Source organism: Sturnira hondurensis, unplaced genomic scaffold (assembly GCF_014824575.4).
Source record: "Sturnira hondurensis isolate 20B ecotype Veracruz unplaced genomic scaffold, ASM1482457v3 Scaffold0015508, whole genome shotgun sequence".
Classification (NCBI taxonomy): domain Eukaryota; kingdom Metazoa; phylum Chordata; class Mammalia; order Chiroptera; family Phyllostomidae; genus Sturnira; species Sturnira hondurensis.
In genome coordinates, this window is record NW_028088139.1 from 487,956 (window position 1) to 505,338 (window position 17,383).

Genomic DNA, 17,383 nt, shown 5'->3' on the forward strand with positions numbered 1-17,383 from the left:
CGCAAACAGTCTAGAATCTCTGATCTTTAAAAAAATGTTTCCTTCAACTCCACGTTCTTCTTCAGTTTCTAACCAATTCCTCGGTTCTGTCTCATAGCAAAACATTTGGAAAGAGTTGTGTGTGTGTTTGCCATATTCATCTCTCTCTCTTTTTTAAAGATTTTATTTATTTTTAGAGAGAGGGGAAATGAGGGAGAAAGAGGGAGAGAGAAATGTCAATGTGTGGTTGTCTCTTGCACACCCCCCACTGGGATCCCGGCCCACAACCCAGGCATGTGCCCTGACTGGGAATCAAACCTGCGACCCTTTGGTTTGCAGCCCAAGCTCAGTCCACTCAGCTACACCAGCCAGGGCTGCCATATTCATTTATTGACCTTGTGTTTTTCTAGAACTCCCACCATGGAGTCCTTTGTCCCCACTCTTCTACCGAGTGTGCCCCTGTCGAGCTCCCGGGCCCCTACACAAACCATGATCCGTGATCTGGACAGTTCCAGATTCTGGCTTTCTGAGGAGAATGACTCTGTCTCTAATGGTCTTAGCAGCAGATCCTCAAGAGGAACTGAGGAGGGGTGGGTGAACAGCAGACAGTTGAGTAACAGGAAACCAGGGCTCCTTGTGCTTCTCTGTGGCCTCAATACACCAAGAATAAACCAATATGGCACTTGTTTTAACAGCATTTAGGGAGTACACTGGGCCCATTTAGAAACTCAAGTAACTTTTTCTCAGCCTCAACCCTCTGTGGAATCTGTGGAGTCCAAACCTCTCACCATCAAGGGTCAAGTGATCTGGGTGTCCAGAACCCTTCTCTCTCAATGAATCAGAATAGATAAGTAAAGGGGCCAGTACTGAGGTGAGAAGAATCAGAGGAAAGCAACGGAAGGCAGAGATGACAATGAGAGAGACAGGAACCAGAAACACAGAGAGAGCTCCCAGATGGGAGGCAGAGAAGGCAAGACAACTGGACAAAACAGAACACTCCCCATCCACTCACCACTGCCAGGACTAGTCCCACAATCCTCTGCTCCTGTGGAAGCTCACTGGTAGGCCTGTAGCCCAGAGAGATGGTGGTCATCCCCAAATTTTCTGCATTATCCATGGATATTGAAGTGATACCAGGAATTATGGAAAGACAGAGACAGAGGTAAGGGCAGTCATCCTAAACATACTATCCCCAAGGCCTTGCATCAGTTAAAATGTTTTCAGTAATAACTAATGCATAACATATAATTATACCTCACAATGGCTAAACCCAGGACAACATTCATAGTTTACAAGAAGTTTGGCCCTGGCTGGCGTAGCTCAGTGGATTGAGTGCGGGCCTGCGAACCAGAGGATCGCGGTTCGATTCCCAGTCAGGGCACATACCTGGGTTGCAGGCCAGTTCCCTGCAGGCCAACTCCCAGCAGGGGATGCACGAAAAGCAACCATACATTGATGTTTCTCTCCCTCTCTCCTTCCCCTCTAAAAGATAAATAAATAAATAAAATCTTTAAAAAAAAAGAAGTTTGGAGGTTGGTAGTGCTAGGTTAGGTTCTATCTAATAATAATCAAAAACCACATTTATTTTATTCCTTTCACTTTATCAACCCCAATAGGGTGGATTTCTTCCTGGAGATTGACACCTTATCACTGCAACATAGCTGCCATAGCTCCTGACTTCACACTACAGCATCCCAAGCTGGGAAAATGTGGATTCAATGGGGAATCACTGAAGATTTCTAGTCAGGAGTGAGCTATGGTCAGATTTGTATTGTACAAAAATTTCTTGGGGGTTATACATAAAAGACAAATTTTAGAAGGCTGCCAAGGAAGGAAGGGTGACAAGTGTGGGTGTGACAAAGAGTCAAATGGAAGCTAAAGTTATGGGGAATTAAAATGAACAGTAGGTGGGCCTGTGAACCAAGGATCAGGGTTCAATTCCCAGTCAGGGCACATGCTCGGGTTGCAGGCCAGTTTCCAGCAGGGGACACACAAGAGGCAACCATACATTGATATTTCTCTCCTTCTCTCCTTCCCTTCCCCTCTAAAGATAAATAAATAAAATCTTTTTAAAAAATCAGCAGTAGGCAGAGGTTACTACAAGGCATAGAGAAGAGAGGCCTACAGGCTGGGAAAAAATAAGAGACATGGGACCTCACAGAGAGTGACTGACAGAGTCCCAGTTATCTATAAAAGTCCAGCTGAATAGACATATGAAAAGTTGCTCAACATCACTCATTATCGGGGAAATGCAAATTAAAATCACATGCAGTTCCACCTCCCATGGGCCATCGTCAATACCATAATTTGCCATGTATAATGCGCACTTTTTTGCCCAATCTTTTTAGAAGGAAATAAGGATGCACATTATGCATGGGTAGTGCTAATTCTGTATTTATGTAAATGTTTTTAATTCTTTTATTTATGCTTGTGTGCTAAAAGCATAACTCCAGAAAGCAATAATGATACCCATATGCAAAATGATACCCTTTTGCTTTTAGATATAAGTAAATAAATAAATGAATTTGAAAAATTAAAACAAAAAGGGTTTTTTCCCTGAAAGTTTGGGCCAAAAACGTAAGTGCACGTTATACATGGGAGTGCATTACACATGGCAAAAATACATTAAATCAGCAAACAAGTGTTGATGAGGATGTGGAGAAAAGGGCACCCTGGTGCAACTGCTGGTGGGACTGCACACTGGCACAGCCACTGTGAAAAACAGTATGGAGGTTCCTGAAAAATTTTTAAATAATAAAACTACCTTGTGACCCAGTGATTCCACTTCCGGGTATTCACCTAAAGAGATCCAAAACACTAATTTGAAAAGATGTATGCACCCCCATGTTCACTGTGAAACAGGACAGAAACGAGCTAGAAAAATTCCCCAGCAAGTAGAATAGGGAAGCTGAAACAAGAAAATTAACCAAGGCCAAACAGTTTGAGCAACTTACAGCCAGCCAGTGAATCACAAGACCTCGCCTGCCCTGAGCATGGACAGTTGAAAGCCAATGGCTTAGACCCTATACCTCTCCTCCCTAACCAGAGAATACATAGCTTAAATCACACTGGCCTGGGAAAACAGAGAACAGAGACCCAACTAATGCCATTTGTGCCAGCTAAGGCCAAGGATGGATGAGATCAGGGGAACAACTAAAAACCCCATTAGAGCCAGACAGACCCAAGATCAAAGTAAAATAGTACAGCAGACCAAAGAATCCCCCCGAATCCCCTCACAGGCTCATTTTGATGCATGAGCATATTAAAAACATACCTGGACAGATAATAAATATTCTGCTGAAACCCTCTCCTAAGATTCTCACCCACGGAAAAGAGATAAAAGCCCTCAGGACAAAGATTCAGGGTGGGCTCACTCTAGAGCATGCCCATGCCCCTACTTGGGCATAAACATTTTACTTCCTTCTAGATTCTAAGGGTCCCCATGAGACTTGCAGCCAGGGCAAGCAGTGGGCAGTGGCAGCTCAACGTGGACTAACCCCTTGGTCTTGTCTCCAAGGCCCTCTCTTTTCTCTGACCTCCCAGTGCGCTAAAAGCAGCCCTGCTTTGGCTCACGTCTTTCCTATCACGTTTTTTCTTCTACCCTGAGTCCTTCCTTTGTTTCACTGTCCCCAGCTTTAATAGCCATATGCTCAAAATCAGCTGGTCTCATATTGTGATATCTTTCCCACATGAGGCCAAGACACACTACTGGCCAGCCTGAGGCAGACCCTGCTCTAGGCTAGTTCCTACCCTGTAAAAATTGCAGCATGATTTACAATACCCAGGATATGGCAGCAACCTAAGTGCCCATGAATCAACGAATGGATGAAGAAGATGTGGTGCATATGTACAATGGAATATTACTTGCCCATAAAAAAGAATGAAATCTTACCACTTGCAACATGGGTGGACCTAGAGGGTTTTATACAAAGTGAAATAAATCTGACAAAGACAAATACCACATGGTGTTACTAATATGTGGAATCAAAAAAAAATCAAATGAACAAACCAGAAATGTACTCATAGATACAGAGAACAAACTGATGGTCTCCAGAGGGGAGGGGGTTGGGGGCTGGGTAAAAAAAAAGGTGAAGGGAAACAACAAATGTTAGAGAGGGCGTGGGGAAAAGGGGACTTTGGTCCACTGTTGGTCCAAATCTGGGATTTGGATCAACATTGCTTGGACCTCATGTGGGATTGCAGACTAGTACAACCTTTATGGAAAACAGTATGGAATTTTCTCAGAAAACTAAAATTGGACCTTCCCTTTGACCCAGCAATTCCACTGCTAGGATTGTATCCTAAGAACCCTAAAACACCAATCCCAAAGAACATATGCACCCCAATGTTCATAGCAGCACAATTTACAATAGCCAAGAGCTGGAAATAACCTAGGTGCCCGTCAATAAATGAATGGATCAAAAAACTATGGTACATATACACAATGGAATTCTATGTAGCAGAAAGAAAGAAGGAGCTCCTACCTTTTGCAACAACATGGATGGAACTGGAAAGCATTATGCTGAGTGAAATAAGCCAGGTGTTGAAGGACAAATACCATATGATCTCACCTTTAACAGGAAGCTAAACAACAAAACAAACAAGCAAGCAAAATATAACCAAAGACACTGAACTAGAGAGCAAGCTGACAGTGACCAGAGGGAAGAGGGGAGGGAATTTCAGGGGAAATAGGGGAGGGATTTAGAGGAATATATATAAAGGATACATGGACAACAACTGAGAAGGGTGGAAATGGGAGGGGGGAGCTCAGAGGGTGGGATGGGATGGGAGTAATACACAGAAAAATGTACTTGAAAAATAATTAAATAAATTTTAAAAATCGAAAAAAAAAAGGTGAAGGGATGAAGAAGTACAGATTGGCACTAACAGTCACAGGGACATAAAGTACAGCACAGGGAATATGCCCAATAATATTGTAATAACTATGTATGGTGCCAGGTGGGGACTAGATTCATCAGGGGGATCAATTTGTAAGTTATATAAATGTCTGACACCTGAAACTAACATAATATTGAATGTCGACTCTAACTGAAAAAGAAAATAAAATAAAAATCTGGTTGTTCTTCTTGGAACTGAGGCATGCCCCTGCACGTTTCTCATAAGCTCTGTTTGCTGGCGCATAAGCAGGTTTTATTCCTTGCTACCAATGGCTCCCAATTAAGCAAAATTTGCAAAAATTGATAAAAGCAATAGGACTAGGGTGAAGAAAAGAAGACAAGTCTCAAATGGACTCCCATTCAGGAGTGACCCCACTGCCTAAACTGGGTAAGAATAAGGGAAAAATGACATTGGGACTAATCTGGGGCAAGTTCTTACCCGTGCAGCAGCAAAAATCCCTGACTGTTCTGGTAGCCGATGTCCAAAACAGCCTCTGTGAACAGCCGCGTCTTTCAGTAAATCATGGTGCCTGAGAGGATGAGGCCAGATTGCCTGGGCTGGACACCCCGGTCTGTCCTCGACTAGCGCTGAAGCTGGTCAGGTCATTCCACCCAGAGGCTGCATGTGTGTTCTGTAAAAAGCCAGATGGTAAATACTTTATGTCTTACAAGCCCTGGGGTCTCCATTACAACCCTCATCTCTGCTGTTACAGCATGGACACAGCCATAGACAGTACATATAAGCATGGCCATGTGCCAAGAAAACTTTATTTAAGGACACCGGAATTTGGATTTTATAAAACTTTTACTTGTCAAAGGGTCTTTGGGGCAGAAATAGCATCTCCTCTCTGTGCCTTATTCTAATTTCCAGCCCACATAATTCATAAACACAATAAAGTAGTTGTGTGATAATAAATACATGTGTGTATATAATACATACATACATGTATATGTATGTACATACAGTGGACTTTTTAAATGATTTTATTTAGCCCTGGCTGGTATAGCTCAGTGGATTGAGCATGGGCCTGCAAACCACATGATCGCGGTTTGATTCCCAGTCAGGGCACATGCCTGGGTTGCAGGCCAGTTCCCTGCAGGCCAACTCCCAGGAGGGGACTCACCAGAGGAAACCATACATTGATATTTCTCTCCTTCTCTCCTTCCCTTCCCCTCTAAAGATAAATAAATAAAATCTTAAAAAAATAAAATGATTTTATTTATTTTTTAGAGAGAGGAGAAGGGAGGGAGAAAGAGAGGGAGAGAAACATCAATGTGTGGTTGCTACCCACCCGCCCCCTACTGGGGACCTAGCCCACAACCCAGGCATGTGCCCTGACTGGGAATTGAACCAGCGACCCTTTGGTTCACAGGCCAGTGCTCAATCCACTGAGCCATACCATCCAGGGCTGACTTTCATCTGTATTATCATATCCTGTAATAAGATGATACATATGTCTCCCCAAGTTCTGTGAGTCATTCTGGCAAATTAATAAAAACTATGGCAGTGGTCACTGGAACCTGTAATCTGCAGCTGGTTGGTCAGAAGCACAGATGCCATGTACTCATGACTGGCATCTGAAGAGTGTGTGTGAAAGAGCAGTGGACAGTCTTGTGGGACTGAGCCCTTAACCTGTGAGATGTGATGCTGGCTCCAAAAATGAATTAAACTGTGGGACACCGTTTAACTCAGATGGTGGGGAAAACATGCTTGTCATTGGAAAAACAACTCCACACCTTTGGTGACCCCGAGTAAAATGTTCTATGTAAAAGTAAAGGAAATACATATGGGAAGTAACATACGAAGGGGAAGAACTGAGTGTTCCCCTACATAGTTGTTTTACATAATTTTCTGTTTTGGGTGGCTTATTATGTTGCAATAGAAACTGGGACCCCAATAAAGAAATGTGGGATCATAAAGAGCCCTCCTACTTAATTCCCCAGAGCCATCCAATCTCCAAAGCCATCAGCTAGGCCTGGACAATCTCTCCCAAAACCACACCTCCTCCCTGTTTTACTACTCCTGACCTGGGGAACCCTTCAACAGCTTCACCCTGAGCTCCTGGAATATCCTCTACTCCAAGATCTCTGCCTGCAGGTGGGAACATTCTCAAATCCACCTCTTAGCAGGAATCTAGGGATTTTTTTTAACCCCCTGAAGCACACACTCAACAAGTCTCTTTCCTGCTTAAATAGCTTTTCATTTTCTTTTTTAAAAAATATTTTATTTACTTATTTTTAGAGAGAGGGGAAGGGAAGGAGAAAGAGGGGGAGAGAAACATCAATGTGTGGTTGCCTCTCATGTGTCCCCTATTGTGGACCTGGCCTGCAGCCCAGGCATGTGCCCTGACTGGGAATTGAACCAGAGACCCTTTGCTTCACAGGCCCGTGCTCAATCCACTGAGCTACACCAGACAGGGCCTGCTTTTCATTTTCTTAAAGAGAAGATCCAAGTCCTTCTTGTAGCATTCAAGACCCACTAAGCAATGAGCCTGGTCACCTTCTAGACTCATCACTTACTGCTCTCTGCCTCACCATGTGCCCCAACAACAAAATGTAACCAATTTCTTGGCCCATTCCTGTGCATTTTTACTCACCTCTCCCTGGAATGCAATTTTCTTTCTCCTCTTTATCCAAGTGTCTGAGACTTGGAGGCAATACCTATACATACCAACCACCCTTTGTTCCTTGATAAGTGAACTTCATTTTATTCAGGCAGCAATATGCTTTCATCATAAGCCAATATAGTCAACCAATTTTTTAACTGACAGGGATTGGCCTATAAATGGGTATGTCACTCAGCTCTGCCAATGAAATGTAAGAAGAGGTCCTACATAGCCTCTGGAAAGAGTTTTCTTCTCTATTAAATGAAATAGGTGTGTGAATAGAGTCAACTTTTCTGCACAGTTCCTTCCTTCTGGCTTCAAAGGTTATACCAGATGTGATGTCTGGAACACTGGCAGCCACTTTGTGGCCATGTTTAAGAAATTTCCAAAAAGAAAACCAACAGGATAATAGAGTAGAAGAATTAAATTAAACTCAATTTTTATTCAGACTCAGAACCTACCTACTTTCAACTTTTTAAATAATAATTTTTTATGGTTTAAGTGATTTACAGATTTGCTGTAAGTTATATATGAAAACATCCAATTGTACAGTAACTTGGGGGAAAAAACTTTTTCTGTTTCTCTTGAACTCTTGTCTTCTGTTTCCCCATTTTTCTCCATGGTTGTATCCACTGGGTTCGAGAACAGCACTACAGTATATTCTAATGTTACTTAAAAGCTCAGAAAAGGCTCATCTTCTCAGACTCACAGATTATCACTTTCAGGAGCAGAATATTAGGGATTCAATCTTGGTGACGGTGTTGGGGGAAGAGTCCTCTCTTTCTGTTCTTGGTTACCACATCTTTCACCTCCACTGTGGTAGAAAAAGAAACATATTTGGTCCTTGTCCCAGGTTCTTGGGACAAAGCTAAAACCCTCGCAATTTCCTGAGTGATTGAAGTATCTTATTTTATTTATGAGGAGCCCATTTTGATCACACCAGGATTTTTGCTAATGAAGTAAGTTAGGACGGACCCTTACATAGCCTTAATAGGACCAAATGATTAAAGCTTTGGAAGTTTTAGATTCACACACCAACTTCTGAGAAGAGGAGGTGAGAGACAGGCTGGAGACTAAGATCTATAAAAACTCTTGAACAATGAGGTTTGATGATCTTCTAGGTTAGTGGACACATCAAGGTATTGGGAGGGTGGTGCTTCCAGAAAGAACATGGAAACTCTGTGCATACACATCCCCCATACCTTGCCCTGTGTATCTCTTCCACTTGGTTGTTCCTTAGTTATATACTTTATAATAAACCTGTAAACACATGTAAATTGTCCTCCTGATTTCTATGATCCATTCAAGCAAATTATCAAATCTGAGGACAGGGTAAGGGCAATGCCTGACTTATAGCTGCTCAGTAAGTATAGTTGGCACTTTGTACTTATACTTGCCAGCTCAAGTGAGAGCAGCCTTATGACATGGAGCTCTCTACCTTGTAGGATCTGGACTTAATTGCAGATAAACAGTGTCAGACTGAATTGAATTGTAGAATACCCTGTTCAGGTCCACAGAGAACTGGAGAATATCTTGGTGTAGAACGAACTCACACATTTGGTGTCAGAATTGTTGTGTAAGATGAAAACAAGTTTTTGTTTAACAATCATCTCTATTTTTTTCTTGCATGCCCCTAATTCTTCTCAACTCAGTAATTGTTCATTTTCCTGAATCTCAGAAAGAAAGGGCGACTAAACACCCAGTATTCTTGACCCCAGATGCTTAGAGGACTGAACTTCCTCTCTCCCACAGAAGATGGGAGGTGAGGAGAATATTAAGACATTAAGTTTCTAAAAATAGTTTGCTGACAGTATATCAAGAGTACTTTATGGGAACTGAAAGATGCAATGCTCTGAGTTTCTGTCACTTGATTAATTCAAATCCCATTGTCCCTCCCCCTGGTCCTTCAATAAAGTATCCACTGAAGCTGCTGCAGCCTGAGTTACTCCACTGGAAGCTGAGAACTGGTCACAGGAACAGGATCTGAGCTGGTGGTAAGTTCAAAGCCTGACAAGTTAAAAATTATTATTTGAACATCTGCTATGCGGCAGATGCCTTCTGAACTCTAGACCTGGGCTGCCCAATAAGAATCCACTTGCCACATATGGTTACTGAGCTCTTGCAAGTCTGACCTGAGAGGTGCCATAGTCAGAAATGAATTCAGTTATTTGAGACTTAGTGCAAAAAAGAATACGAAATAGCTCATTGATAATTCTTGTAATAATTACATGTTTCAACTATATTCTTTTTGATATGTTGGGTCAAATAAAATACTATTTAAATTAATGTATTATTAAAATTAATTTCTTTTACTTTGTAAAAACTTGTAAGTCGCATATGTGGCTTGTATTTATGGCTCACATTTATGTTTTTATTGGACAGAGTTACTGTAGAAATATAGCACTGAAAAAACTTTATAGTCTTTGGGGCATATGTACAAATGTGGAGGGTATTTAGAATAAAGAATATAAATGGAAAAACAAATAAGAACAGTATGTGGTGAGATAGGCTGTACCAGGGTTAGCTGCTTTGAATTGTGGGTCAGGAAGACTGTCTCTGAGGACATAATATCTAAGCTGAGATAGGAATATTCAGAAAGAGCCAGATGTGGGGAGCTTGAAAGTAAGAACACTGAATGGAGAAGAAACAGAAGATGTAAAAGCCCTGAGAAGGCAATGAGCTTGGTATGTTCAAGAAATGAAAAGAATCCAGTGGGGATCCATCACAGTGTGTGAGAGGACAGTGGATGTGTGAGCCTGAGGGGTACACGAGGCATATCCAGGAGGGCTTGGTAAGCTTGAGTTAGTAGTTTAGAAACCATTGGAGAGTGTTGAGCAGAATAATATGGCATGATTAGCAGTTTTTCTTGTTTTTTTTTATTATTGTTCAACTACAGTTCTCCCCATTTTTCCCCATTGCTCTCCCCTCCCCTTCCCACCCTCCTCACATTGTCCTTCTCCATGGGTCCTTTATACAAGTTCCTTGACTCGACCCTTCCCCTTCTTTTCCCCATTACCTTCCCCCACCTCTGGTCACTGTCAGGTTGTTTTTTATTTTCTCATCTCAGGTTCTATTTTGCTCACTTGTTCGTTCTGTTGATTAGCTTCCACTTATAGGCGAGATCATATGGTATTTGTCTTTTACCTTTTGGCTTATGTCACTTAGCACATTACTCTCTAGTTCCATCCATGCTATCACAAAGGGTAGGAGTTCCTTCTTTCTTTCCACTGTATAGTATCCCATTGTGTAAATGTACCACAATTTTTTGATCCACTCATTTAGGCATTTAGGTTGTTTCCAGCATTTGGCTATTGTAAATAATGCTACTATGAACATTGGGGTGCATAGGTTCTTTTGAATTGGTGTTTCAGGATTCTTAGAGTATAGTCCCAGAAGTGGAATTGCAGAGTCAAAAGACAGTTCCTTTTTTTTTTAAAGGAAATTTCATATTGTTTTCCATAGTGATTACACCAGTCTGCATTCCCACCAACAGTGCACTAGGGTTCCCCTTTCTCCACATCCTCACCAGCACTTGTGATTAGTGTTTCTAAAAGATCATTTGCCTTATGTCTACAGAATGGATGGGGGGGGGGGGTGCTGCATCATTGCCAAAAACAAAGCTATTTGCAAGGTTAACGCAAGTAAGCAGCCAGACAAGAACTCTGAACAAGGGTAAAGTGATAAAAATTATTGTAGGCGTCAACTTAGTTGCTTTGTAGATAGAACTGATTGACTTGGATTGAGTTGAATGGCCAAAGAAAGGAAAATCAAGGATAAGTGTTAGATTTGGAAGTTTAACAATTGAATATGTAGACTTCAAATAGAATATTAAGAGTGCATAGCATGAATGGCTGGAAGAATTAAGAGTTTGGGTTAGGCAATGGTAGGTTTGGGTGCCTATGGGACCCTTATCAAGAAATATCAAGGGTCAGTTGGTTGTATATCAGGCTAGAACTGCGAAGAGAAACCAAGCTGATTACATAAACCAGAAGTTATCAATACAATATTAAAAGCCATGAGACTGGATGATGTTACTTATGAAACAAGTAGAGAATAGGGAGAGGCAGGGATATGACCTGAAATACTCAATATTTAGAGTTACATGTAGGGGAGAAGAAGTAAATAAGATGGAGATTAGGTGGGTATAAAGACAACCAAGGGTATGTTCTGTGTGCATTTTATCATCTAAAGACATAAAAAATGTGTTTTTAGAAAAAGAAAGGGGTTTATGGGTCCCATGTCACTGAGCTATCAGGGTAAGAACTGAAAAGACACCCCTGGAGCAGAGGACATGGAGGCCATCAGTGTCCTTCAGGGGAGCACAGTCCATGGGGTGTTCAGGACCCAAGTGAGTTTGCAGTGAGTTTAAGAGAAAAGGTGAGGTGACAGGTGGAAATACTGCCTTCCAGCTTTGGCTGTGAATCCCCTTCACTGAGAGAATTTTCTTGTGAGAGCAGGACTGAAGCTGGAAAGAACTTGAGCCCAGGACAGTTTCTTTGTGAAGGGAGGAGAGATGATACGTCTGTGTGATAGAATGTCCTAGTAGAAAGAAAATCTTGGGTATATTTTGGCAGAAAAGAAAAGTGATCCTGCAGGAGAAAAATTCTTGGGAAGGTGAGGGAGAGAGGGTTCCATAGCAAATGTGAAGGGGGAAGGAACAAGAACTCTGGATTCACTGTAACAGGTGCAGATAAATGGGAGCACTGGGGAGAGAGAAAGCAACAATGTTCTCAAACAATTATTACTACTTTCTCATTAAATTATGAGGTGTGGGCATCAGCTGAGAGCAAGACTGGGGAGGAAGTTAAGAATTTTGAGGAGGAAGCAAAACTGAAACAATTACTTTCAAACATGAAAATGCGATCATGAAGAAATAGAGCAAAATAACTACTTAGTTTTCATGTGAAACATGGGGTCTAAATCTTGTACCCTTAGTAATTGCGACATTGGGTGGGTTTCTTCCTGAGCCAGGACCATGGTTTCCTCTTGATTTATGATAATAAATTTCATCTAAAAGCAAGTATGATCACTTCAGGGCTGATAAAATGACAGCTTTTAGGGACTCATCAAATAACAGGCATCATAATCCATCCAAGTACCATCTGAGGCACATAGGTTCTCCCCCACTCCAGACTGAGAGAGCGGGCCCCTAATTTCGCAACTTTGCCTCATTGGCCTTTCACCCCATCTGTCATTGCACAATCATCCTTCCTTGTTATAGCAACATATTTAAACCAATAATTTAGAGAGTTTCAAGCTCATTGTATCTTCTGAGGTCCTTGTAGGATGCGGAGTGGGTGGGTAGAAAGAACCTGCTCCTGTTGAGGAAGTATTGGGTGGGTGCACATTTCTCATGATATCCGTGTGTTGAACTCAGATTCAGCTCTTTCTAATTGTGAGTTTTGAACAAGTAATGTAACCACTTTAAGCCTTCACCTACTCAGCTGTACAATGGTCATACTAATTATAACTAATATGATTCCATATTTAAAAATTTACAGAATATGTATAGTGCTTATGCATATTCACACATGCAGTCCTGAAGAGCCATATGAGAGGAGCTGTGGCAAGGGTTAAACTAGGAGCTCTTGGCACATACAACATGTTCATAAGTAGTAATTATGATTATTATGAGCATTGTTCTTGACTTGAACTTGAGCTCCTATAATGCATGGTGCAGGATAGAGTCCCAGAAGACAGGACAGAGGCTTGTGAGCACCAAGAGTTCCCATGAGTTAAAAATACCCAGTTCAGTCTAAAAGATTTCCATGTCTATTTTCATCTGATTCTTACCCCCAAACCAGTTTCAACAGAAAATCACCCTATTCTGTAGAGGAGGAAACTGTAGTTTGAAGAGCTGTCACTGACTAAAAACACCCATATTGGGCAGGTTTCGAGAGGAGACTAGAATACAGATTGACCTAACCTATGAGCCCAGCATTAGAACACTATAACAATGACCCTCAACTGGGGGCAGAGGGCAGATTTCTTCCCCAGGAGGCATTTGACACTTTGGATTGTCACCACTAGAAAGGCTGGCTACTGGGTTCTAGGAGAAGGAGGCCAGAGATGTAGATTAATGCCCTATAATATACAGGACAGGCCCCCACAACAAAGAATTATCCACTCAAATGCCCATGTTGCCAAGACTGGAAAACCTAGTGCTCCATTAAGCAATATCCCATAGATGACTGGGTGAAAGTGACTGGTGCAGATAGGAAGAAAAGAACGAAAGAAAGAAGAGGAAAGAAATGAGGCAAACTGCCATAGGAGGGTATGATCATCCCCAGGTAATCTTGGGAGAACCTGGCAGCACTTCACAGTGTCTAAGACAGTGACTCAAAGCTTGTGGTCCCCGCTGACTGGCTGGGCTCATCATGGTGAACAAAGTGCTGTGATCCCTAGACTACAGTTTTCCTTTTGTGAAAGGGGGATGCTAGTGGGCATCTTGCAATATTATTACAAATATTGAATGTACATAACTGCTCAAAAATGGCTGTTTCTCTGCAGAAAGCAGAAGGGCCTAGGCTAAGATGGTTCTTACATTTTGAGGCCATAGAAAGTTACCCTAGATTTTATGCAAAGGGATTCTAGGATGGAGTTGAATGTGCATTGTAACAGCCACCCTGGATGTTTGTGATAAAGCTCACAGACCGCAGTAGGAGGAAATCTGGTCAAGTGGGATGGACAAGTGGGTCACACAGACATTGGGTTGAACCTGGAGGCAATGGTTACAGATGTGACCTGGTCCAGAGGCAGACACTACTACACCTTTGTTGATTCTCCCTCTTAAGAGCAAGCAAATTTATGGGGAAAGCTCACCCAGATATCTTCCCCTAGCATTATTGTCCAGGACGTAGTCATGTCTCGCTGCTAAAACAATCCTTTGCAAAGCAAGCAAATGCCAGCTGCCAGGGAGACTAATCAGGATTTGCCTCCACAGATGGAAAGAAACATCTTCTCTGAAGAGTGAGTAATGATACAAACTTGGGTTTGACTGGCAGAGAGTGGGGGGGATAGGTGCTGGGTGGGAATCCAGCAATGTCTGTCACAGTTGTGTCATGGAGGAAGGATCTGAAAGTCAAGTCAAGCTGGATTACAGTCCCTCCTCTACTATTTACCACCTAACTAACCTTCACAGTCTCATAATTGCTCTGAATGGCTATTTATTCTTAGGAGAAGTGTAGATAATGATAATTACAAAGTTGTATGTAGGTCAAACTGAATATATATACATATATATGTACACACACATATAACATGACCCCCACTGAATACATGCACAGTCTCAAATAAGAACCCCATAAGCATTGACTCTGTCAATGCATTGACTCTGTCAATAGCATTGACTCTGCTATTCTCTATGCCACAAATGCTAAAAGCTATACCACGTGTAAAAATTCTTTGTATACCAAACAGAGAAGAGCTCCATATCAAACAGAGACAATGAGAAACAAAGGGCTGAATGCAGAGAATGGGCCCCTTGACTTACCTCCTCGAGTACAAACTCTACAGGGCGTAATGCATTACTACACATTCACAGTAACTGTCCAAAATCCTCTTCAGCTATAAACTCAAACCACACTCTAAAACTTTTAGACTATTCAATAAATAGGTCAAGAGTTCTCAAAGAGGGGAGGACAGGAGCTGGGTGGAAGTCTGCCAGAACCTGGGGCTGGTAGAGGTTGCAGAGCCAGGGACAGGAGCTGGGTGGAAGTCTGCCAGAACCTGGGGCTGGTAGAGGTTGCAGAGCCAGCTGGCATCTATGCATTGAGTCATGGGTGGATGATGATGGGACCCTACTGACTCTGAGTCTAGTGCCTCCCTCACTGTGCTGAACATGCCTCCCATCAATTTTCTGTTGTTTATACACCCTCAGCTCGAGATTCTGCCAATGGACAGGGGCCTTCTAACCCTCTCGGTTAAGGAATCAGCCTAATAGGTGGAATGCATATTAATAATTATGGAAGTATGGAGAACTGTCTTCTTCCAAAGGAACAGCCAAGGGTTTGCCAAATGTATAGTGGCTGACCACAAGGTTCAGTAGAGTGGGTATCCCGTTTGGCGAGGAAGCTATATATAGTGCTTGTTGATGTTGGCCTGAACAGAAATGCTGTAGGATGGTTTCACAGCTGACAAAACCCCGTTGCTGAAATGTTTCAGGTGTGGACAAGATGGCAAATGACTACACGTCTCTGCATATCTTCACATTGGTGGTGCAAGGAATCATCTGTGTCCTCAGCATCCTAGGCAACGGGCTTGTGATCTGGGTGGCTGGATTCCGGATGGCACGCACGGTCACCACCTTGTGTTACCTGAACCTCGCCTTAGCCGACTTCCTCTTTGCTGCGACTCTGCCATTCTTCATGGTTGTAAGTGTCAGGAAAGGACAATGGCCTTTTGGCTGGCTCCTGTGCAAGTTAATTAGCTTCTTGGCGGACACAAACCTGTATGCAAGTATCTTCCTCACTGCCTTCATTGCTCTGGAGCGCTGTATTTGTGTCTTGTGTCCAGTTTGGGCCCAGAACCACCGCACTGTAAGTCGGGCTATAAAAGTGATCACTGTGCCTTGGATTCTTGCAGCACTCCTTAACTTGCCAGTCCTCATCTTCATTACTACACAAGAGCTGGAAGAAAATAATGTACACTGTAATTTTGACCTTGAAATCTGGGGGAACATCACTGAAGAAGAGAAGGTGCACAGGTTGTTCACCGTAGTAAAAACCATAGGGATCAACCGCTTTGTTGTTGGCCTCACATTCCCAATGTCCCTCATTGCTATCTGCTATGGTCTTGTTGTTGTGAAAATCTGCAAAAAAGGCATGACTAATTCCCGTCGTCCCTTCTGGATCCTGACTGCCGTGGTGGCCTCCTTCTTCATTTGCTGCTTCCCCTTCCACCTGTGTCTTCTTCTGTTTGTAGTTTGGGCCAAAGAGATACTGTTTGAAGGGAAGCACAAAATCTTGCTTCTCCTAGTGCCCCTAACAGGTCTCCTGGCCTTCTTCAACAGCAGCATCAACCCGGTGCTCTATGTCTTCCTGCGCAAGGACTTTCAAAAGAGAGTGATCCACTCCCTGCCAGCCAGCCTGGTCAGGGCCCTAACCAAGGACTCAGCCCTGACCAGTGACCTAACCACCAAATCTGTTTCACCTCCTACAGAGACCAATTTATAGAACAGGAGAGGTGATTGAGCACATATTTGCACTCTGCCAGCTTCTACCTTGCTCCCAGTTCCAGCTTCATCTTACCCTGAGTCACACTGAGTGTTATGTATTGAGTAAATCTTCTCTGGCCAGGAGACCATCAAAAGAGGCCGAGGGCCCCGTCATTACATTCAGGGTTTATTAAGGGAATATACACACAAGGCTCAGATTTGGCAGCAGCAAGATGACATGGGTATCTCCCGTGCCACATAGAAGGCATTAAGAAGTTTATAGGACAGGCCCTGGCTGGTGTGGCTCAGTGGATTGAGCACGGACCTACAAACCAAAGGATTGCAGTTCTATTCCCAGTCAGGGCGCATGCCTGGGTTGCAGGCCAGTTCCCAGCAGGGGACGCACGAGAGGCAACCATACATTGATATTTCTCTCCCTCTCTCCTTCCCTCCCCCTCTAAAAATAATAAATAAATAAATCTTTTTTTAAAAAAAAGTTTATAGGACAGGGCAGGATGAATGGGGGAATTGGGGAATGACCCATCTCAGTAAGGAGACACTGCTTTCCACTTGCCCAGGCATGGTGAGGGCCCAGTCCAGAACACAGCAATGCCTGGGGCCTGGGGCTGGAGGGGCAGATCTCTGAGGGGATTTATGGAAAGCAATCTCTGTTCTAGCCTGAATCTATCTGGATCTAGCTAAACAATCTGGCAGTGGTCCCATTAATGAGTAGTTGGTTCTCCACA

The 17,383-nt window shown here is 42.8% G+C and overlaps 1 protein-coding gene across 1 annotated transcript; it reads left to right on the forward strand.

Moving 5' to 3' along the window:
- Window positions 1–9,372: 9,372 nt before the first annotated feature.
- Window positions 9,373–16,715, forward strand: LOC118999847 (N-formyl peptide receptor 2-like). The gene is made up of 2 exons (XM_037064603.1): window positions 9,373–9,477; window positions 15,647–16,715. The coding sequence occupies exon 2, from the start codon at window positions 15,658–15,660 to the stop codon at window positions 16,654–16,656; it is 999 nt and encodes a 332-aa protein (XP_036920498.1). The 5' UTR covers window positions 9,373–9,477; window positions 15,647–15,657; the 3' UTR covers window positions 16,657–16,715.
- Window positions 16,716–17,383: the final 668 nt, after the last annotated feature.

What these genes read in the sequence shown, in the direction of transcription:
- LOC118999847 (XM_037064603.1), top strand. Translation starts at nt 15,658, where the DNA reads ATGGCAAATGACTACACGTCTCTGCATATCTTCACATTGGTGGTGCAA.